This window comes from Rhinatrema bivittatum, chromosome 7, assembly GCF_901001135.1.
Source record: "Rhinatrema bivittatum chromosome 7, aRhiBiv1.1, whole genome shotgun sequence".
NCBI classification, from domain to species: Eukaryota; Metazoa; Chordata; class Amphibia; order Gymnophiona; family Rhinatrematidae; genus Rhinatrema; species Rhinatrema bivittatum.
In genome coordinates, this window is record NC_042621.1 from 248,303,107 (window position 1) to 248,326,914 (window position 23,808).

General features: G+C 48.6%; 1 protein-coding gene across 4 annotated transcripts in view; it reads right to left on the reverse strand.

Annotated features, from left to right (window-relative positions):
• Positions 1 to 23,808, reverse strand: part of MKI67 (marker of proliferation Ki-67) — a 433,449-nt gene that overhangs the window by 140,821 nt on the left and 268,820 nt on the right. For all 4 annotated transcript variants that reach the window (XM_029610010.1, XM_029610009.1, XM_029610011.1 and 1 more), the window contains one exon: positions 22,732 to 22,906. In XM_029610010.1, coding sequence (XP_029465870.1) covers positions 22,732 to 22,906 — 175 coding nt within the window. The remainder of the gene's footprint in view (positions 1 to 22,731; positions 22,907 to 23,808) is intronic.

The following is a 23,808-nucleotide window of genomic DNA, read 5'->3' on the forward strand; positions in this document are numbered from 1 at the left end:
GCGGAGAAAGTTCCCACTCCCCCGGATCAAGCTGTTGCCGGCTGAGGTAATCCGCCTGAACGTTGTCGACTCCTGCTATGTGCGAGGCGGCGATCCCCTCGAGCTGGAGTTCTGCCCACTTGAACAACAGCTGAGCCTCCTGCGCCACCCCGGGACTCTTGGTTCCCCCTTGACGGTTGATGTAAGCCACCGTGGTCGAGTTGTCAGAGAAAACTCGCACCATCCGACTGCGGACCAAGGGTAGAAAATCCAGAGCCCTGCGAACCGTCCTCGTCTCCAGGCGATTGATGGACCATGCTTGCTCCGTTGGCGACTACAGCCCCTGTGCATATTTGCCCAGACAAACCGGCCACCAGGCCCGAAGGCTGGCATCCGTGGTCACTACCACCCAATCTGGGACTTCGAGAGGCATCCCCTTTTCCAGATTGCTCCACGACATCCACCAGCCCAGACTGGACCTGGCCGACTCCATCAGCAACAGAGGCAGAAAGTACTGTTTAAACTGAGGATTCCACCGGGACAGCAACGCTCTCTGCAGAGGCCTCAGATGAGCAAACGCCCAAGGCACCAGTTCAAGAGTGGACGCCATCGAGCCCAGGACCTGTAAATAATCCCAGACCTTTGGCAGCAGCAGACGAAGGAGACGAGCTACTTGCTCCTGAACCTTGTTCACTCTTTCGTCCATGAGGAACACTCTGCCCCGCTGGGTGTCGAAACGAGCTCCCAAGTACTTGAGGGAACGCGAGGGTGTCAGATGACTCTTCTGCACATTGATGATCCAGCCCAGGGACTCCAGGAGTGACTTCACTCTGTCCACTGACCGCACACACTCCAAGGATTTTGCCCAGATCAGCCAGTCGTCTAAGGGTGCACCAAGAATCCCTCCTGCCGCAGGACCGCCGCCACCGCCACCATCACTTTTGTGAAGGTGCACGGGGCGGTGGCCAGACTGAAGGGAAGTGCTTGAAACTGATAGTGCTGTCCCAGCACCATGAATCTGAGGAACTTCTGATGCTCCCGACAAATGGGGATATAAAGATAAGCCTCGGTGAGATCCAGGGACACCAAAAACTCTCCTTTCCTCATCGCCGCAATTACGGTCCTCAACATCTCCATCCAAAACCGTGGCACCTTCAAACTCTGGTTGACCTTTTTCAGATCCAGGATAGGATGGAAGGTGCCCTCCTTTTTTGGCACCACGAAATAGATGGAATACCTTCCTTGTCACTGCTCGGACGCCGGCACCGGGACCACAGCCTCCAGGGCTTACCAGGCGATGAAGCGTTTCCAGGACAGCTGCCTGCTTGCTTTGGGAAAGACAACGCGACTCCAGAAAGGACGATCTGAGAAGACAAGAAAATTCTAAGGCGTAACCTCTCACCACACTCAACACCCACTGGTCGGATGATATCTTGGTCCACTCCTCGTAGAACCGGGCCAAGTTGCCCCCGATCACCAGAGACGAAGAGTGGACCTGCCGGATCTCATTGGAAGGACTTACTGCCACCCACTCCCTGGGTGGATCCGTCTCTTGATGTCCTGCCAGACCCACAAAAGGACTGCTGTCTATGTGAAGCCTGACTCGGAGCTGATGTTCCTGAGGGTCTTGCCAGACGAAAACGCCGGGAACCCCGAAACCGAGCAGAGAAAGACTTCCGAACTGACTTTCGATCCTCCGGCAGTATTTCCTTTTGTCTCCCCAAGAGACTTCATCAGACGATCCAGATCCTCACCAAACAGTTTGCCCTGAAAGGGCAAATTACAGAGCTGAGATTTGGATGACAGATCAGCAGACCAATTTTGTATCCACAAATGACGGCTGGCCGCCACCAATGACACCATACCAAGGGCCGTGGTTCTCACCAGGTCATACAAGGAATCAGCTCCATATGCCATTCCCCCCCTCCAGACGAGCAGCCTGGGCCGGAGACAGAGCCCCAGAGGCCACATGTTTCTGCGGCTTCTGGATCCAATACAAACAGGCCCGCTGCATGAGACTTGCGCAGACTGCCGCTCGCAGGCTGAAACCCAGAACCTCAAAGGCTCCTCCAGCTTCTGATCCTGAACGTCCTTCAGCGCCAAAGCTCCAGCCACCGGGATGGTAGTCTTCTTGGTAACTGCCGAAACCGCTGCATCTACCTTTGGAACCTTAAGAACATCTAAATGTCCTGCAGCAGCCAACTTGCAGTCCCGAGTCGGGGGACTCCCACTCCCGGTAAATCAACTTCTGAATCTTCTTCGGAATCGGGAAGGCACTAGGTGGTGTCCTTAGGTCATCCAGCACCGGATTACCTCCCTCAGAATCGAAATCCTCCAGCGTGAGCTTAACCTCCAACTCTTCTAAACACCTGGTGGATAAGCGGCCGAAGCTCCTACCTCCGAAAGAAACGGACCACTCGCGGATCATCACCTTCCGCCTCTGGGGCCTCCGCTCCCAGATCCGGTTTAGAGCCTGCTGGGTCCAAAGGTTGTTCCTCCAGCCGGTCCTCATCTTGATCGGTCCCCAAAGACATGTCTTCCGCCTCCTGAGACTCATCCGAATCATCCGAGGCAGACTCCAAATGCGCCAGACTGCCTTCGTGGGGCAGGATACGTGGTTCTGCGGGCTCCTTACACTGCACTTTCTTCCTCTTTGCAGAGTCCGCCAGGCCTACCTGTACCCTGGACTTCCCAACCTGCCTAGCCAGGAAGGCCTTATGGAGCAACAGGACAAACTCGGGCGAAAACCCCGGGACCCCGCCTCACAGAATCCACCGTAGCCTCTACTATCATGCAATATTTCCTCCTTCGCCTTGCAGAATCCACTGTAGGCGCATGCTTCTCCTTTCTGAATGCTTTGCCAGAAGAGCAAGCAAAAGCATCGAGGCACAGACAAGGTTTGCTGCTCACAGACAGCAGAGCCATCGCGGAAGAGCAAAGTCATCACTGCACAGGTGGTTCGCATGGAGAGCAGAGGCAGCATGGCACGGGCGAGGTTAGCAAGCTGCACATGCTAAGGCCAGGACCCTACAATCAGAAAGAGAAAGGGGGAAGGGGAGGTGGAGACAGAAGGAGGAGAGAGAGAGGGGAGGGGGGAGAGTTTCTAGTGGGGGCTTGAAGTATGAGAGGAAAGCAGATGAATGGAAACAGGGACAGAGGACAAGGGTGATTCATATTTCAACATGTTCTGGGCCAAAGGTCTGCAGCCTTTGACATGTGTGCCCTGGCACTGGACAACTGAGCGGACTGACTTCCCCCACAGAGAATGCATTTAACCGAACAGCTCCTGCTGCACGAGACAAAATTAAACTTACTGAACTGCCAAAAAACCTGACTGGGGAACCTAGAGGGACCTCTGTTTGATGAAATCGCGAGAAAAATGGAAAAGGACGGAGAAAAAATTTCCAATGGCAATTAAGGAACTACTACAAGCTCACGCTACCGCAAGATGAAAGCTCTGTGGAAAAAAGAATGAAGAGGGGCCCCGCATGGACGCATGGAATAGGGTATGCTGGGCATGCTCAGTCAATGTTTCAGAAAGTTTGATATAAGTTTTCCGTGCTGGGCTCAAAAAAGCAAATAGAATGTTAGGAATTATTAGGAAGGGAATGGTGAATAAAACGGGAAAATGTCATAATGCCTCTGTATCGCTCCATGGTGAGACCGCCACCTTGAATACTGTGTACAATTCTGGTCGCCGCATCTCAAAAAAGATATAGTTGCGATGGAGAAGGTATAGAGAAGGGCAACCAAAATGATAAAGGGGATGGAACAGCTCCCCTATGAGGAAAGGCTGAAGAGGTTAGGGCTGTTCAGCTTGGAGAAGAGACGGCTGAGGGGGATATGAAAGAGGTCTTTAAGATCATGAGAGGTCTTGAACGAGTAGATGTGACTCGATTATTTACACTTTCGAATAATAGAAGGACTAGGGGGCATTTCATTAAGTTAGCAAGTAACACATTTAAGACTAATCGGAGAAAATTCTTTTTCACTCAACGCACAATAAAGCTCTGGAATTTGTTGCTAGAGAAGGTAGTTAGTGCAGTTAGTGTAGCTGGGTTCAAAAAAGGTTTGGATAAGTTCTTGGAGGAGAAGTCCATTAATGGCTATTAATAAATTATACTTAGGGAATAGCCACTGCTATTAATTGCATCAGTAGCATGGGTTCTTCTTAGTGTTTGGGTAATTGCCAGGTTCTTGTGGCCTGGTTTTTGGCCTCTGTTGGAAACAGGATGCTGGGCTTGACGGACCCTTGGTCTGACCCAGCATAGCAATTTCTTATTTTCTTATGATGTCACCCATGTGTGTGGACTACCATCCTGCTTATCCTAGGAGAATTACTGTATGAGCATGTGAGCAGAAGCACAATGAAGTAATGTATGTGTCTGAGAGTATGTGCTCTCCCTTGCACAGAAAGACACCCAATACACACATTTTCTCTATGACACTTATACACTGAAAGCAAGTGACTATGTGTGAGCACCTTTATCAGAAAGATACACTCACACAGACCTTGTCTCAGACACAAAGTGAGTGTCTGAAAGATTGTGTATAGGTATTTGTGTCTAAGACTATATGTGTGTCTTGCAGTGGCTGGAAGTGCAGTCGTCACATTACTTGGCAACTGATTCAAGAGATGATTCCAAAATATAATTATGAGAGATGTATTCAGACTTCGGGGAGGATTGCAAATGATTGCATGGATGGAAGCAAGTACGCATCTCTGTTTTCTCACCTCTGGTCTAAGGTGAGTTCTTACTTAGTTATTTAGGAACAGGAGGTGCGCTACTGATGTCGCCATGGCCCTGACCGTGTGTGCTTTTACACAGTCTTGTAGCGGAATGCCTGCTTGCTGGTAGCAAAAAGAAATGCATTCCGCCAACCAGGAGGAGAGGGCCTGCTTTCCCGCAGGATTTCCCAATTTGATGGTATCAAAAGAAAAAACAATTAGGTGGATTTCCTGTGGGTCGACATGCGGTCCAGATAGAAAGCTAGAGCACGTTTGCAGTCCAAGGAATGCAGAGCCTGTTCTCCTGGGTTCGAATGGGGCCTGGGAAAAAAGGTAGGTAGGATAATAGATTGGTTAATATGAAATTCTGACCCTACCTTTGGCAAAAATTTAGGGTGAGTGCAGAGCACAAGTTCTTGGAGGAGAAGTCCATTACCTGCTATTAAGTTCACTTAGAGAATAGCCACTGCCATTAGCAATGGTTACATGGAATAGACTTAGTTTTTGGGTACTTGCCAGGTTCTTATGGCCTGGATTGGCCACTGTTGGAAACAGGATGCTGGGCTTGATGGACCCTTGGTCTGACCCAGTATGGCATTTTCTTATGTTCTTATGTTCTTACCCTGTCATGCAGAATTTTTGTGTAAGGCGGGTAGGACACTAATGCCTGTAATTCACTAACTCTGCGAGCAAACGTGATCGGAAGAAGAAAAACTACCTTCCAGGTAAGATAGTGGAGATCAGAGGAGTGGAGAGGCTCAAACGGAGGTTTCATGAGCTGTCCCAAAACCTCATTAAGGTCCCAAGCAGGGGCAGGAGGGCGCAGTGGAGGTTTTAAATGGAGCAAGCCTCTCATGAAACGTGATACAGCAAAATTGCTTACCTTGTAATAGGTGTTATCCCAGGACAGCAGGATGTAGTCCTCACATATGGGTGACATCAGTAATGGAGCCCTATGTACGGAAAACTTCTTTAAAGTTTCTATGAAACTTTTGAATGGCACCGGAGTGCCTACTGAGCATGCCCAGCATGCCATGATATTCCCTGCCACAGGGGTCTCTCTTCAGTCTTGTTTTGTAGCAATTAGCGTTAGCCAAAAATAAAATAATAAACGTATCGGACCCAACTCCGCGGGGTGGCGGGTGGGTTTCGTGAGGACTACATCCTGCTGTCCTGGGATAACACCTATTACAAGGTAAGCAATTTTGCTTTATCCCAGGACAAGCAGGATGCTAGTCCTCACATATGGGTGATTAGCAAGCTAGAGGCTGAGTCATTTTGTGCTGAAGTAACCGTGAGGTATAGTTGTTGAAAGGAATCAGCCGAAATCACAGCAGGTTGGATGTAGAAGGAGTTGGGATTATACTGGAAACAAGTTCCTTAAGACGGATTGTCCATATGCTGAATCTTGTCTTCCTTCCTTGTCTAAACAGTAGTGAGCTGCAAAGGTGTGAAGAGAACTCCATGTTGCTGCTTTACAAATGTCCAGAATAGGCACAGAGCGAAGGTGTGCTACTGAGGCTGACATTGCTCTGACTGAGTGTGCGTTTACTCGCCCTTGAAGAGTAAGGCCTGCTTTTTCATAACAAAATTGTATGCAATCTGCTAGCCATTTTGACAGAGTATGCTTACCCACTGCTTTGCCTGGTTTGTTTGGATCATAGGATACAAACAGCTGACTGGATTTTCGTTGGGCTGTAGTGCGGTTTAAATAGAAGGAGAGCGCACGTTTACAGTCCAACGTATGTAGGGCTCTTTCACCTTGATGGGAATGAGGCCTAGGAAAGAATGTAGGTAAAACTATGGATTGATTTAAGTGAAATTCCGTGACAATCTTAGGAAGGAACTTTGGATGTGTCCGGAGGACTACCCTGTCATGTAAGAACTTTGTAAAAGGTTCGTATGTGACTAGTGCTTGTAATTCACTGACCCTTCTGGCCGAAGTGATGGCTATGAGAAATACCGTTTTCCAAGTAAGGTATTTAAGGTCACAGGTACTTATGGGTTCAAAGGGAGAACGCATAAGTCTAGTGAGTACTACGTTCAGATCCCACTGTATGCTTGGGGAATGAACTGGAGGTTTAATGTGAGTTAGGCCTCTCATGAATGTACTGACGAGAGGCTGTGTGGAGATAGGAGCGTCGTCCAGCTTATTATGGTAAGCTGAGATTGCACTTAAGTGTACTCTTACAGATGATGTCTTTAGACCAGAGTTTGAAAGATGGTAAAGGTAATCAAGTAGCGATGTAGTGGGACAAGTGAAAGGATTTAAATCCTGCTGAGTGCACCACAGCGTAAACAGTTTCCATTTGTAGGAATAATTCTTTCTAGTGGAAGGTTTACGTGCAGCTATAAGTACTTGAGATATAGCGGATGGGAGGTTGAATGGCTGTAAGATCAAGCTTTCAACATCCATGCTGTCAGGGACAGGGATTGAAGGTTGGGATGGCGCAACTGACCCAGTTCCTGAGTTATGAGATTGGGAGCTACTCCCAGGCGAATGGGATCCCTGACTGAGAGATCTAGCAGTGTGGGGAACCATACTTGTCGAGGCCAATATGGGGCTATGAGTATCATAGTCCCCTTGTCCTGTTGTAGCTTCACTAGTGTTTTGGTTATAAGTGGTATTGGAGGATACGCGTATAACAGGCCTGAGTTCCAATGGCGAGCAAATGCGTCCTTTGGTAGGCTGTTCTGCTGTCGGAGTAGAGAGCAGTAATTGTTCACCTTGTAGTTGAGCTGGGATGCAAAGAGATCTATCGTCGGTTGTCCCCAGCGCTGGAAGATCTTGGATGCTATTGTTGGATCCAAGGACCATTCGTGTGGTTGGAACTGACGACTGAGGCGATCCGCCACTGTGTTGTGGATGCCCGCTAGGTAGGTGGCCCGTAGAAGAATTGAATGTGTCAGGGCCCAGTCCCAAATCTGTGCTGCTTCTTGACAAAGAAGGTAAGAACCTGTCCCTCCTTGTTTGTTGATGTACCACATGGCTACTGTGTTGTCCGTTTGGATTAAAACAGTCTTGTGTGATAGGCAGTCTTTGAATGCATGCAGCGCATAGCGTATAGCTCGAAGCTCTAGGAAGTTTATTTGAAAAGTGGCTTCGAGTCGTGTCCACTTGCCCTGTGTCTTTAGATGACCAATATGCGCTCCCCACCCTAAGGTGGATGCATCTGTAGTCAAAGTCACTTGTGGAACTGGTTGCTGAAAAGGTAGGCCTTTGAGCAGGTTGGGCATTAGCGTCCACCAGAGAAGTGCAGCTTTGAGCTCTGGGGTGATGTAAATAGGAGTGGACATTGGTTGAGTGGCTTGTATCCACTGTGTTTTGAGTGTCCATTGTAGAAGTCGCATGGTCAGTCTGGCCATGGGAGTTACATGAACCGTGGAAGCCATGTGCCCTAGAAGAATGAGGCACTGGTGAGCTGTCACCTTGAATCAGTTGCGGAGATCGTGAGTTAAGAGGACAAGTGTCTGAGCACGGTCTCTTGGTAGAAAAGCAGTCGCTAGCGTAGTGTTTAGCTCTGCACCTATGAACTGTAGTAGATGAGTTGGTGACAGATGGGATTTCTGGTAGTTGATGAGAAATCCCAAGGAATGAAGGACTTGGATGGTGAGCTTGAGGGAAGTGACAGCACCTTCTTTTGAATGACTTTTGATGAGCCAATCGTCCAGATAAGGAAACACGTGCACTTTTTGTTTGTGTAGGTGTGCCACTGCTGCAGCCATGCATTTCGTGAATACTCTTGGTGCTGATGCGAGGCCGAATGGCAGCACTCTGTATTGAAAGTGTTGATCTAGTACCCGAAATCGCAGGTACTGGCGATGAGGAGGGTAGATGGGGATGTGAGCGTAGGCATCTTGAAGATCCAGAGAGCAGAGCCAATCTCCCCATTGAAGAAGAGGTAGAATGGAGCCTAGGGATACCATTCTGAATTTTTCTTTTTTGAGAAATTTGTTGAGATTCCTGAGGTCTAGGATAGGACGAAGGCCTCCTGTTTTCTTTGGAATGAGGAAATATCGAGAGTAGAATCCTCTGCCCTTTTGAGGACCAGGAACTGGTTCTATGGCCCTGGCTCTCAGAAGGGTGGATAATTCTGTTTGAAGAATTATGGAGTGTTGATTTATTGAGTGAGAGTGAAGTGGTGGATTCTCTATAGGGGTAGTTGAGAAATCCAGCTTGTAACCGTGAGTTGCGATGGATAACACCCACTGGTCGGTGGTGATGGAGGCCCAATTGCTGAGGAAGTGTTGAATGCGGCCTCCTAAGGGTGTTTCTGGGAACGGATTTATGCTGCTGCTCTATGGGGATGTTCAGAAACCAGAAGTGGCTGTCGTTTGTGGAGGTGGCTGAGCCCTCGGCTGCCTTTGCCTAGGCTGCTGGCGTTGTGCTGGGCGGCTAGGTCTTTGTCTACCTGCTGGGGGGTAGTATCTACGTTGGCGATAGTAAGGCCGTCGAGTGTCTCTTCTCGGAAACTTTCTAGAAGAGGCCTGCGACTCCTGAGGCTGAGACGACAATTGCTTTAACGTCTCCGAGTGGTCCTTAAGTGTCGCTACAGCTTCTTTTATCTTGTCTCCGAAGAGATTGTCCCCTAAGCATGGTAGATCAGACAAATGATCTTGGACTTCTGGGCGAAGATCCGAGGCCTTCAGCCATGCCCATCGTCTTGCCGCTATAGCTGATGCTGACAACCTTGCTGCCGTCTCAAAACAGTCGTAAGTTGCTCTGACTTCGTGTTTGCCAGAGTCAAGGCCTTTATGTACAAGTGTCTGAAATGCCTCTTGGTATTGATCCGGAAGGGCAAGAGAAAGTTCCTGAACCTGTTTCCAAAGGTTCCTTTGGTATTGGTTCATGTACAGCTGGTAAGATGTAATTTTTGATACCAGCATGGAACCCTGGAAAACTTTTCTGCCTAGGTTGTCTAACAACCTACTCTCTTTCCCAGGCGGCACTGAAGCATGAGATTTTTGTCTCTTTGCCTTCTTTTGGGCGGATTCTACCACCACTGATTGGTGGGGCAGTTGTGTTCTTTGGAATCCTGGAGTTGGTTGTACCAAGTACGTGGCTTCAGCTCTTTTGTTAACCGGTGAGACAGAACTTGGATGCTCCCAGATTCTGTGTTGAAGTTCCTGTAAGACTTCATGAACTGGGGATTGCCAACATCTCCTTTGGAGGGTCTACAAACTGTAAGACTTCCAAAGTCTTTTGTCTCTGATCCACCTCTGTTTGTATAGGGAATGGAATGGTATCAGCCATTTCCCTAACAAAATTTGTAAAGGAGAGGTCTTCCGGTGGAGACTTTCTGTGATCCTCAGTTGGAGACGGTTCCGAGAATAAATCTTCCTCCGAAGAATATTCAGAATTGGAATCATCCGGTTCATCCTGTGGCCTGGGGTAAGGAACTGACGCCTTTACAGGTGAGTGTGGCCTAGGGGGCCCTGGTACCCCTGAAGGGCCTGGAAGTGGATCCTGTGGTATTTGTTTTGTCAAGATTCCCAGTAGTGTGTCCAATTTGTTGAAAACTGGGTGCAGAATGGGAACATCCTCCTGAGTAATCGGTGCTGGAATCGGCCTTCCTGGTGAGGGCACCGGCATGGGCATCGGTGGCACCGAAGACGGAATCGGAGGGGGCGTATGTGGTATCGGTGAATGTACCGGGGTTGGAATCGATGTCGGTTCCCGCGGCATCGTCGATGACCCCGGAATCGTTGGTGCGGAGATGGGCATCGATGGTTGTGGAATCGGCATCGATGGAATCGCGTCTCGGAGAGCCTGTTGCACCGCTTGTCGTATGAGGGAGTCAAGTTCCACTCGCACAGCTGGTGAAAACAGAGCAGCTGTGGAGGGAGGCGGTGTTGGCGATGCCGATTCCTCCTCAGGGCCCTGAGGAGGTTCGGAACCCGGCACCGATATCGGTGGGGATCGCCCGTCAGTAGGCCTTGGAGCCTCTGCTTCCATCCGGGTTTTCTTTGCCGGAGAGGCCGTACCTGTGGTAGTGTCTCCGGATACCGATTCCCGCCGTCGTCGATGGCGATGCTTCTCAGGCTGTTTGTCGCTTCCTGAAGTGGATGCCTTCGATGAAATCGACGGGGATGGAGTGGAAGCGTCTCCCGCAGCCGGAAGTTTCTTTTTTAAGAGCAGTTGCCGAACCGAGGCCGATGGCGAAGACTGAGCCGAAGTGGACGGTCTTGGAAGCAGCTGAACTGAAAAAAGCTGCTCCATCTTCTCGGCCCTAAGTCGCCGACCCTTGCTGGTCATTTCAGCACAAGATGAACATGCCTGAATGTTGTGATCCTTGCCTAGGCAAAGAACACATTCAAAATGCGGGTCGGTAATAGACATTGTTCTAGAGCAATTCGGGCACTTTTTAAACCCGGAGGCCATGGCGCCGGACGGCCGTCGACGGCGAAAACCCGAATTTTATCGTTCCCAGCCGGGAATCGAAAGAGAAAAAAAAAAGTTACCGCCGGTAACAAATGGGAAAACCCCTGCGGTGAAGGTAATATTTTTTGAAATTTTCCAAATTTTTTTGGAGATGAAAATTCACCTCAGACTCCAATCAAACCGCGAGGCTAACCGCTTCGCGGAAAAAAGAAGACTGAAGAGAGACCCCTGTGGCAGGGAATATCATGGCATGCTGGGCATGCTCAGTAGGCACTCCGGTGCCATTCAAAAGTTTCATAGAAACTTTTAAAGAAGTTTTCCGTACATAGGGCTCCATTACTGATGTCACCCATATGTGAGGACTAGCATCCTGCTTGTCCTGGGATAATAAGGGTTGCGTGGAAATGGAAACATTACCTATACCCTTATGGTACGCAGGCACTGTACTAACATGCACCCTGATAGAGGAAGTTTTTAGGTCTAATTCTGACAGGTGCCAGAGATAGCCCGGGAACCTCACAGTGGAACAAGTGAAGGGGTCTATGGACATGGAAGTGCACCAGACCGTAAACCTCTTCCATTTAGAGCGAAAAGACCTTCTCATTGAAGGCTTTCGTGAAGCCACCAGGACTCGGGATACAGACTCAGAAAGGTTAAAAGGTTGGAGTATTAACCTTTCAACATCCAGGCCGTCAGAGACAGAGCTTGGAGGTTGGGGTATCGCAGATGCCCTTCGTACTGAGTGATTAGAAGGGGATCCTTCCCCAGAGGAATGTGTCGGCGTACTGATAGGTCCTGGAGGACTGGAAACCACAACTGGCGTAGCCAGTGGGGAGATATCAGAATCATTAATCCCTTGTCCTGCCGGAGCTTCACAAGTGCCTTTGAAATGAAAGGAAGTGGAGGGTACGCAAAAAGAAGACCGCTGGCCCAGGAGAAGGTGAAGGCATCTCTTGGTGACTGTGAATGAGAGAGCAGAAGTTGTCTACTTTGTGGTTGTGGACCGACGTAAAGAGGTCTATGCGAGGGTAACCCCAACGTTGGAATATCGTGTCCTCTACCGCAGAGTTGAGACACCACTCGTGCGGATGGAAATTGCGACTCAGTTTGTCTGCCAACACATTGTCCACTCCCGGCAAGTAGGTTGCTTTCAGGGACATCGAGCGGGAAAGGGCCCATGCCCATATCTGTGCAGCTTCCTGACACAGGAGGTAGGAGCCCGTTCCTCCTCGTTTGTTGATGTACCACATTGCAACCTGATTGTCGGTTTGAATCAGGATGGCTTTGTTTGATAGGCAGTCCTGAAAGGCCTTGAGGGTATATCTGATTGCCCGTAGCTCCAGGAAATTTATTTAGTGTTTGGCTTCCTATGTAGACCAGGATCCCTGAGTCTGCAGGTTGCCTACATGTGCACCCCACCCGAGGTTGGATGCATCTGTCATTAAAGTAATTTGAGGATCTGCAGCCTGAAATGGAAGGCCCTGAATGAGATTGGAGTGGTGCATCCACCAGGTTAGTGACAGACGGAGCTGTTAGGTAACCTGGACAATGCTGGAAAGTGGCTGACAAGCTTGAATCCATTGGCACTTTAACATCCACTGCATTACTCTCATGGCGAGGCGAGCCATCGGTGTGACATTCACAGAGGACGCCATGTGACCCAGCAGTATGAGGAAATGATGAGCGGTTGAAGACACTCGAGTCTGCAGTTGATGAGCCAGAGATGTTATGGCGAAAGTGCGATCCTGGGGGAGGAAGGCTTTCGCCTGTACATTGTTTAGGCCGGCCCCTATAAAGGATAGGGTTTGGGATGGAACTATCTTGAATTTGGGATAGTTGATTAGAAACCCTAAGGAAATCAGGATGTTCATAGAGAGACGCAGGGAGATTAGTGCGCCCTGCTGAGTTGGAGCCCTTATCAACCAATCGTCGAGATAAGGGAAGACATGGACACCCTGATTCCTGAGGAAGGCTGCGACCACCACCAGGCACTTGGTGAATACTCGTGGAGTGGACGCCAGGCCGAATGGTAATACACGGTACTGAAAATGATGGGGGCAGACCAGGAATCGCAAGTATTTGCGATGAGATGGAGTAATCGAGATGTGTGTGTAAGCGTCTTGGAGATCTAGAGAGCATAGCGAATCTCCTCTTTGTAGAAGAGGAAGTAGAGAGCCCAAGGTTACCATTTTGAATTTTTCTCTCTGCAAAAATTTGTTTAGGGTACGGAGGTCCAGTATCTGGCATACGCAACCTGACTTTTCTGGTATTAGAAAATACCAGGAATAAAACCCTTGCCCATGCTGGGAAAGGGGCACTGGTTCTATTGCTCGGGACTTGAGGAGGAGTGAGACCTCCTGTTCGAGCGAGGGAGAGTGGTCAAACGCTCCCGTCAGCTGAGGCGGATAGTCCGCTGGAACAGCCAGGAAATTTAGGTGGTAACCCTGAGTGACTACTGCCAGTCCCCACTGGTCTGTGGTGACTGTATGCTCCAAGCGCTGTTGAAGTGGCAGAGCTGACCAGTATGGATGGAAGAGGAAGTTGGCTTACACTCTCTAGGAAGGAGTCAAAACCCTGATGCTGGTCCAGGCTGAGAAGCTGGCTGAGACTTTTGAGGCCGAGTCTGCCTGGATTGTCCTTTTTGGTAAGGTCTAGAAGGGCATCCTCTAGAAGCCAGAGGATAAAACTTCCTTGGCTTGTAGGCTGGCCACTTAAGAGTCACGTCCGAAAGTTCTCTTAGGGCAGATGGAAACTCAGACAGAACAGAAGAAAGCTGGCGCATAGTTTCATGGTGATCCTTCAACTGCGCCACAGTCTCTCTGATATTTTCCCTGAAGAGATTATCGCCTACATAGGGTAGATCTGCTAACTTGTCTTGGACTTCTGATCTTAAGTCCGATGATTTGAGCCAGGCCCATCTTCTGGCACTAATTCCCGCTGCAGACACTCTAGAGGCCGTGTCGAATATATCATATGCAGCACGGACCTTGTGCTTTCCCACATCTAGACATTTCTGAGCCAGAGCATGAAGTTGAGTCTGGAGATAATCTGGTAAAGAATCAGAGAAGTCCTGGATCCTTTTAAAAAGGTCTCTGTTATACTGTGTCATGTATAACTGGTAAGATGCGATGTGAGATATGAGCATGGAGCCATGGAAGACATGCCTGCCAAAAGCATCCAGGGATTTTTGTTCCTTCCCTGGAGGTATGGAGGAATGAGATTTTAAATGTCGTGCCTTCTTCTGGGCTGATTCAACCAACTGTGATTTTTGGAACCCTGGAGCTGACTGCACCAGATAGGTGGCATCTGTCTTGCAGTTGACCGGTGGGACCGAACATGGGTGTTCCCAGTTTCTCTTCAGGAGATCAAGCAGGATTTCATGAATGGGTATGGTCATGATTTCCTTAGGGGCATCTAGAAATTGGAGTACTTCCAACTTATGCCTAGAGTCCTCTTCCATCTGAAGCTGAAAAGGAATGGTTTCAGACATTTCCTTGATGAAATTAATCAAAGACAGATCTTCTGGTGGAGAGCGTTGTCTTTCATCTGGGGGAGAGGGCTCTGATGGTAGATCATCCGAATCCTGGGACGAATCATCGGTCCAAGGATTATAGAGCTGATCTCTAGCACCTAGTGGGTCTCCAGCAGGGAGAAATGGTGCTAACCCTGAAGGACCAGGCGGAGGCACCGACGGAGGAACAGACAGCATCGATGGAGGCACCGAAGGGACCGGTGACATCGATGGATGAGTCGGTGGTAAAATTCCAGACGGTGGAATGGGTAATGGTATTTCCTCATCATCCAATAATGATGGAATCTGTGTGGAAGGTACTGGATCCACCGGTGCTCTTGGTTCCATTGGAGGCAGGGCACCGATCAATGCATCCAATCTACCCAGTATAAGTGTGAGCGCTATGGGAATCAGATCGGTGACCAGTTCGGGGACCGGTACCGGCGTCGATGGAGGTTGGAAGCCCTGAAGTGCTTTACCAATGGCCTCTTGGATCATCTGATCCAATTCCTCGCGGAAGCCTGGGGCATGTAACCCCAGTACTGGAGTAGGAGGCAGCACTGGCTTAGCCGGAAAGTCCACCGGTGAAGGTGGAATTGCGGATCCTGGCACCACTGAAGGTGGGGAACGCCTCGGTGACCCGGACACAGAAGAGGATGGGGCCTTTTCTGAATGGGGCTTCTTTGTCGGTGGCTCTCTCGCCGTCTATGCCGAGGACGTGCTTGGATCGACAGACTGAGCCCTCCGATGCAGGTGTCGATGCTTTTCATGATGTTCTCCTTGGTCCTTTTCTTGAGGAGGCAATCGACACCTTTGGAATCGTCGACGCCGGTCTAACAGCAGTGGTGTCCCGGTGCTGGCGAGAAGTCGAAGGCACCGGCTCGGACGACGTCGAAGCTATCGAAGGAGTCGGGGTTTTTAACTGAAAGAGAAAGTCCATCTTCTCTAAACAAGCCTTACGGCCTTTAGATGTCATTTGGGCACATTTGGTGCAAGTAAGGACATAGTGGCTGGAACCCAAACACATAACACAGACCCCATACGGGTCAGTGATGGACATTGTTCGAGTACAGTCAGGGCACCGAAGAAAACCAGACGCCAAGATTCCGACAAAAATTTAGCCGCAGTGCGGTAGATGACCGGTAGGCCCCGAAGGGATAACTCTACAGGAAACGACTGCAACAATGGTAAAACCTTACCGTTCGAGTGCGGAGTATGGATATAGATAGGGGGGACCCCAATGGGGTAGAATTTTTTGAAAATTTTTGAATGAATTTCCGTGAGGAAAATTCCTGTCAGGAATCTCCAGAGAGCTCCTTAATACGCGTGGCTACTCCTACGCGGAAAAAAGACTGAAGGGGGACCCCTGCTGGATGCAGGGTCAGTGCATTGCTGGGCATTCCCAGTAGGTGCCAGTCAAAGTTCTAGAAACTTTGACAAAAGTGTTCCATGATTGGGCTCCATCCTGATGTCACCCATATGTGAGGACTACCATCCTGCTTGTCCTGTGAGAATGTTCAATGCTATGCCCTTTTGATGCTGACAACTCTCTGCTCCGATGCATATGCGTTTGAGCACCAATTCTATTTGGCTCCAAAGTATCTTGAATATGTGATTTCAACATCAATGACTCAGGCCCCATTATATGCAATGAAGAACTTTGACTAAAACACAATTTTGACCCTCGAGATTTATGTCTCAGTCTTTTGATCTTGATTTTTCTTTATTTTTACCTAAAGATCTTTGCTGGTCATATTTGAGGAGCAGTTCTCTATAAATCAGGGCTCTCCAGGACATACATCCACAAAGGCCACAGCTGACTGAATTATGGCATTGTCCCAAACATTTTAAGCAATAAGAATTGAAATCATGCAGAAATCTTGTGCCCACACTTTTTACATTTCTTAAAAGTTGTTTTACCCTTCTGTTTGAGAAGAATTTTCTGATAACATTTTTTGTTTAGCTGCAATGACAAAGAGGAAAGATTTTCAACCGATTGCTGAGCGAACAAAAAAAGAACAAAGGCCATACTACGCAGGGACTTTAGCGCGGGACGATCTGCACATGCTCAGAACTATCATATTTTTCCTGAAGTTTGAGAGAGAAAAATGACCGACCCATCGCCATCAGGTGATGTCACCCATCTTTTGTGGCTCTTTGTTATGGTTGTCCATGCTGTCTGACTCTCACACACCCAGGCTCTCTCTCACTCCCACATGCTGTCTTGCTCATGCACAGGCTCTCACTGTCACATGCTGTCTCTCTCTCACACACCAGGCTCTCACATGCTGTCTCTGCAAACACTGAGATCCTCACTCCCACAACCAATCTCTCAACTCACACAGGTACCCAATCTCTCAACTCACCTCATACACGCACCCAATCTCTCAACTCAGCTCAGCTCATACAGGCACCCAATCTCTCAACTCAGCTCAGCTCATACAGGCACCCAATCTCTCAACTCAGCTAATACACGCACCCAATCTCTCAACTCAGCTAATACACGAACCCAATCTCTCAACTCAGCTAATACACGAACCCAATCTCTCAACTCAGCTAATACACGCACCCAATCTCTCAACTCAGCTCATACACGCACTCTACGGGCCCTCAGCCTCTCTCTTACCTCTGGGCCTCCTCTTCATGGGTCGCTGCAGGATCGGCTCTGCAGCGGCCCTGATCTTCTCGGGCCGATCGCAGCGACTCTGATCTTCTTGGGCCGATCCGATCCGCGGTGGGGGCCCTGCTACCGGGCCTCTTCTCGCCCGCTGCAACAACGCGGCTCCTCTTCTGCACGCGGCTGCTTCATCTCCTTCCTGACCGTACGGCTCCGGCAACATTTTTCTTCCGGGGCCGCGTGGGCAGGAAGGAGGCGGAGCACCTGCACGTTTAGTCGTGCCCTTTTTCTTCGGGCCGTGGTGACGTGAACTCACCACGGCCTTACCGATCTTCCTGCTGTGTGTCTGCGGCACACAGCACAGCGATACTTCACTGCTTAGCCGCCAGTGGGATGAGCTCCACCGGCGGCCGCATTGGCTCCCACTTGCCGGTGTGTCACGTGCACCGGGCTTGCGCGACACACCGGCACACCTCAGGCGACACACTAAAGTGTCGCGACACACACTTTGGAAAGCTCTGGTGTAGAGGCTTGAACGGAGAGCGCATGAGCCTTGTTAGTACTAAATTCAGGTCCCATTCAGTGACCGGCGGTCGAAAGGGAGGCTTAAGATGAAGTAAGCCCCTCATGAACCTACTTACTAGGGGTTGTGCTGTTATTGGTGCATCCCCTATTCCTTTGTGGTATGCCGCTAAGGCGCTTAGGTGTACCCTTACAGAGGTTGTCTGGAGACCAGAATCCGACAGGTGGTATAGGTAATCTAGTAAAGAAGAAGTGGGGCAGTAGAAGGGTTCTATACCCTTTTGTGTGCACCATTTTGTAAATCTAGTCCACTTAAAGTGGTAGGATTTGTGTGTGGAAGGCTTTCCTGAAGCTACTAGAACTTGAGAGACTTGTGTTGAAAGATGAAGTGGTTGCAGAATTAAGCTTTCAACACCCAAGCTGTTAGGGCAAGAGTTGTCAGGTTGGGATGACGCAACTTGCCCTGATTCTGAGTGATGAGAGTGGGCTCTGTGCCCAGGCGGATTGGTTGTGAGATCGAGAGGACGAGGAGTATGGGAAACCATACTTGTCGTGGCCAGCATGGGGCTATGAGGATCATTGTCCCTCTGTCCTGTTGTAGCTTCTCTAGAGTTTTCGCTATGAGCGGAATTGGAGGATATGCATATAGAAGACCTGTGTTCCAGGGGTGAGCAAAAGCGTCCATGGGGACTGATTGTCGACGTCCGTGGAGGGAGCAGAACCTTTCCACTTTGTGGTTCAGTGTGGACGCAAAGAGGTCTATGGTTGGGCAACTCCAGCATTGAAAGATTTTGCTTGCTACACGTGGGTCCAGCGACCATTTGTGGGGATTGAAATGTTGACTGAGATCATCCACTAGGATGTTCTTGATGCCCGCCAGGTAAGATGCTCGGAGATGTATGGAATGCTCCAGAGCCCAAGCCTGCACCGCTTCCTGGCAGAGCAGATAAGAGCCTGTGCCTCCCTGTTTGTTTATATACCACATTGCTACTGTGTAGTCTGTTTGCAACAGCACAGTCTTGTTTGAGAGGCAGTCTTTGAAGGCATAAAGGGCATCTCTCATCGCTCAAAGTTCCAAGAAGTTTATCTGATATTGTTTTTCGAGCGTAGTCCACGTCCCTTGTGTTTGAAGGTTGTTGACGTGAGCTCCCCATCCCAGGTTGGAAGCATCTGTAGTTAGGATGACTTGTGGATTTGTCTGTTGGAATGGGAGACAAGCTTTCAACGCTGTTTGATTTGTCCACCAGTGGAGCGACAGACGTAACTGGTCGGTGATTTGAATTGTGTACGACAGTGGTTGGAAAGCTTGTAGCCATTGAGATTTCAAAGTCCATTGAGTTCTTCTCATGGCTAACTTTGCCATAGGAGTGACATGTACTGTCGAGGCCATGTGTCCTAGTAGCACTAGAATTTGATGGGCGGATGCGAACTGGTGATAAATCATAATGTTTGCCAGTCGTGCCAAATTGTCTGCATGTTCGCTTGGAAGGGAAGCTTTCGCCACTGTGGTGTCGAGGTCTGCTCCGATGAATGTGAGGAGTTGAGACGGCTCGACGTGGGATTTTCTTTAATTGATGAGAAATCCCAGAAGGTGCAATAGTGTTATTGTGGTTTTCAAGGCAGAGAGAGCTCCCTGCCTGGATGGACTTCTGATTAGCCAATCGTCTAGGTATGGAAAAACATGAATGCTGTTTTTTCTTAAATGAGCAGCCACTACTGCAAGGCATTTCGTGAACACTCGAGGAGCAGAGGCCAGTCCGAATGGCAGGACACTGTACTGGTAATGATTCTTTCCCACTACGAATCGTAGATATTTGCGATGTTGTGTGGAAATTGGTATGTGCGCATAAGCATCTTGAAGGTCCAGACAACAGAGCCAATCTCCCTTTTGAAGTAATGGAAGGATGGTTCCCAGAGATACCATCCGAAATTTTTCTTTGTGTAGAAATTTGTTGAGATTTCGGAGGTCTAAGATAGGGCGAAGGTCGCCTGTTTTCTTTGGAATGAGGAAATAGCGGGAGTAGAACCCTTTGCCTTGTTGAGACCGGGGGACTGGTTCGATGGCCCTGGCAGTCAGCAAAGTAGAGAGTTCTACTTGAAGTTGAGATGTAATGAGAATGTTTGACCAAAGTGGAATGGGAGGAGAATGCGGGGGTATCGTATTAAATTTTAGGCGATATCCCTGATGTAGTATGGCTAATACCCATTGATCTTTTGTGATGAGACTCCATTGGTGTTGGAAGTAATGAAGTCTACCTCCGACTGATAGGGAGGGCATAGGGTTGAGAAAGAGGCTGCTGTTCTCTTGGCACGGTTTAAAAACCCGCCACTGGTCCAGTTTGGGGTGGTGGCTGGGTGTTTTGTTGCTTCGGCTGACGTGGACGTCCTCTCTGTGAGGGACAGTATGGACGTGCTGAAGAGGCAGGAGGATAATACCTTCTTGGTCTCTAGAAGGGTCTCTTCGAGTCTCTGCGTGATGGACGTCTTAGGGAAGATGTCTGATCTGCTGGTAATTTTGATAGCTGATGGAGAGTCTCATGATGGTCTTTCAGCTGAGATACCGTAGCTTGGATCTTTTCTCCGAAAAGATTGTCTCCAACACAAGGGAGATCTGCAAGCCGTTCTTGAACTTCCTGCCTAAGGTCAGAAGCCTTAAGCCAGGCCCATCTTCTCGCATTTATTGCAGAGGCAGACAGACGAGTTGATGTTTCGAAGACATCATAGGCTGCTCTCACCTCATGTTTGCCAGATTCTAATCCCTTGTCAACTAATGTAGCTAAAGGTAGTTGATGCTGTTGTGGGAGGTTGTCCACAATACCCGTACTTGTTTCCATAAGTTCCGTTGGTACTGTCTCATGTACAGCTGGTATGCTGCAATACATGCTACCAGCATGGACCCTTGACAGACCTTCTTCCCTAAGGTGTCCAAGAATCGTTGCTCCTTTCCTGGTGGGACAGAAGAATGAGGTTTTTGTTTCCAAGCCTTCTTCTGAGCGAATTCTACCACTACTGAATGGTGAGGTAGTTGGGGCTTCTGGTATCCTGGAGCATGTTGAACTAGGTAAGTGGCATCTGTTCTCTGATTCACTGCAGGGACTGAGCAGGGGTGTTCCCCCACATTCGCTGTTGCAATTCCAAGAGGACTAGATGGATTGGGATAGCCATGATTTCCTTTGGCGCATCCACAAACTGCAGTACTTCTAGAGCCTTATGTCTAGTATCCTCCTCTGTGACTAATTCAAATGGAATTGTATCTGCCATTTCTTTGATAAAATTTGTAAATGATAAATCTTCTGGAGGGGGATTTCTCTCTCTCCTCTGGTGGAGAGGGCTCTGATTGCAGCTCCTCTGACTCAGTGTCCATGTCAACATCCTTCCAAGGTGTATATTGAGGATAAGGGGAGTCAATGTCTTCTGGCTGGACATGATACTTCGATTTAAACACAGCCTTTGTTAGGATGTGTTGTGGCATCGTTGGAAGTGAGGGCATCGATGGGGAATCGATGGGCCTCAATGGCAATCGATGCCTTGTATCCCCCGATGGACCTGGATGGATTGGCATCGATGTGTCCTTGAAAGGCAGAGAGGGTGTCTTTAGGACTCGATGTCGATGGAGCCCCGATGGTCCTGGGGCAGAATCGGAGTCTGCGTCTTCATCCTCCAATGATCTGGGAGCCGGAATGGCTGGAGTCATCGGTGGGGGTATATGCATCGATGGCATCGGTGCCATTGGAAAAACTTGTAATAAGGCATTGAGTCTATTCAGCAAAGGCTGAAAAATCGACTGCTCCAATGCCGATGTCTGTGTTGGTGCCGGCACCGATGGCACTGTCAGAGGCTGTAGGTTCTTCAGAGCCTCAACGACGGCCTGTTGGACTAAAGTAGTCACTTCTTCCCTTGAAATCGGAGCAGTATCCACTGCCACTGGGGAAGGCATCGCTGGCGCTATTGGCACGTCCACGATTATTCGTAGTGGCACTTCCTCCGACACCTAGCCCGGTGAAGAGCACCGCGGTTCTTCGTGTACAGCCGGTGGAGTTGGCTCCAGTACACGGACTTTCTTGGACATCGGCTCGATGGATTTCGATCCTGACGTCAATGGTTTACCATCCGCTGGGTCGATGGATCAATGGCAATGCCGCTTTTTCTCCCGATGACCTTTCGAAGATGAAGACGATGCTATCGATATCGAAGGTGCCGGTGACGGACGGTCATCAGCCGGTGTTTCACTTCGATGTTTGGTTACCGCGGGAGGAGTTACTCTTGGGGATGACGTCGAAAATGATGGAATCTTTTTGAATAATTCTTCGATCTTATCCAACTGGGCACGCCTGCCCTTCGGTGTCATCTGGGCACAGGCTGAGCAAGCCCGGACGTCGTGGTCTGATCCCAGGCAGAGAACACTTACATAATGTGGGTCTGTTATGGACATAGTCCGGTTGCAATCCGGACATTTTTTAAACCCCGATGCCATGATAAAGTTATGGCCTAATAACGATCGATGACCGGCGGGAATCGACAGTAGGATGATCGGAATAGATAAAAATCTGAAAAATGAACTCACCAAGACTATGTCGAAGGGAGATCCAATCATGAGAAAATTGTGACTTAAAATGTGAAAAGAAAAAGTTTTCTTCTCTGAGAAATGTGAGGAAATTCTTTTTCCAGAGCTCCTGAACTGCTTTGCTACAGCAAGGCGGAAAAAAAGAGACTGAAGGGAGACCCCTGTGGCTGCAAATATGGCATGCTGAGCATGCTCAGTAGGCCCACAGTGCCAGCCAAACGTTTCTACAAACTCTTGACAGAAGTTTTCCGTACCAGGGCTCCATCTGATGTCACCCATATGTGAGGACTAGCATCCTGCTTGTCCTGGGATAAACCAAGAACACTCAACATGAACTTAAGTGGTTGTTATTAATTTAAATGATATCCTTAAAAAAAATAATTTTTTTGCTAATTAGTTAAAATGTATACATAAAAAAATTCCTTACCTGTGAAACTCTCATTTAGGTTCATATTTTGTTTCAAGGCATAGTTTGTCACTATTAGAGGAGCACATCCAGTCACATTTATTGGTCTTGAATGAGCTTGTCCTATCACTATTGTAGCAGGAGAATCTGCATGGCCTGTGCTGAAATGATCCTTTATTTTGCGTGCTGGAGTTTGCTAAAAGTAAAGGAGAACATGTTTAAGATACTGTCTATAAATTCTATAGCAAATGCAGATTAAACAACTATCATGCAAAACATTTGGGAAACCACAAAGAATTTCTGGGAAAGAAAACACTAGACAAACACTGGATAAATCATAACACCTAAACCAAATTTCAAAACAGATATTATAAATTTGTAAATTATTCTGATTTAATGAATAATTATGGAAAAATTACTACTTACCTGATAATTCTTTCCTTTAGTGATGAATAGGTCAATCACAATGAGTGGGGTTTGCACCTCTGACAGCAAATGGAGATGGAGCAAAAGCTGACATCACAGCCATATAGTCCCACCCCTACAACAGCCCATCAGTATTCCCTGGAAAAGCCAAACTGTGGACATACTGATTATACTTGAAAATCATCATCAACAGGCAAACATTCAGGTTTCTCAACCAAAAGGAACACCGAACTCAGTCAAAGAAAGGAACATATCTAGCAAACTAAGGGCTGGAGAAGTCACTTACCAATTGACAATGAAAAGCAGGAATCATACTCTGCATAGTTCGTACTAAGAAAGGCTAATCACAATTTCAAACAGCCGCTGCTGAGGGAGGGCCTGGGACTGACCTACCCTTCACTAAAAGAAAGGAAATTATCAGTTAAGTAGTCATTTCTCCTTCCTTAGCGTTCAGGTAGGTCAATGCCAATGAGTGGAATGTACCTAAGCTAATTTCAAAAAGGGTGGGAGCCTGCCAGCGGTCGAGACAATACTGCCCACGAACAGGCAGCATCCTTCCTAGCCCTCACAACCAAGAAGGAGAGCAAATATGACCATGTCACTGCTCGGCAACTTTCAACAATCAACAACAAACTAAATTATGCCCACGATACTGACTGAACCTACGTGGAA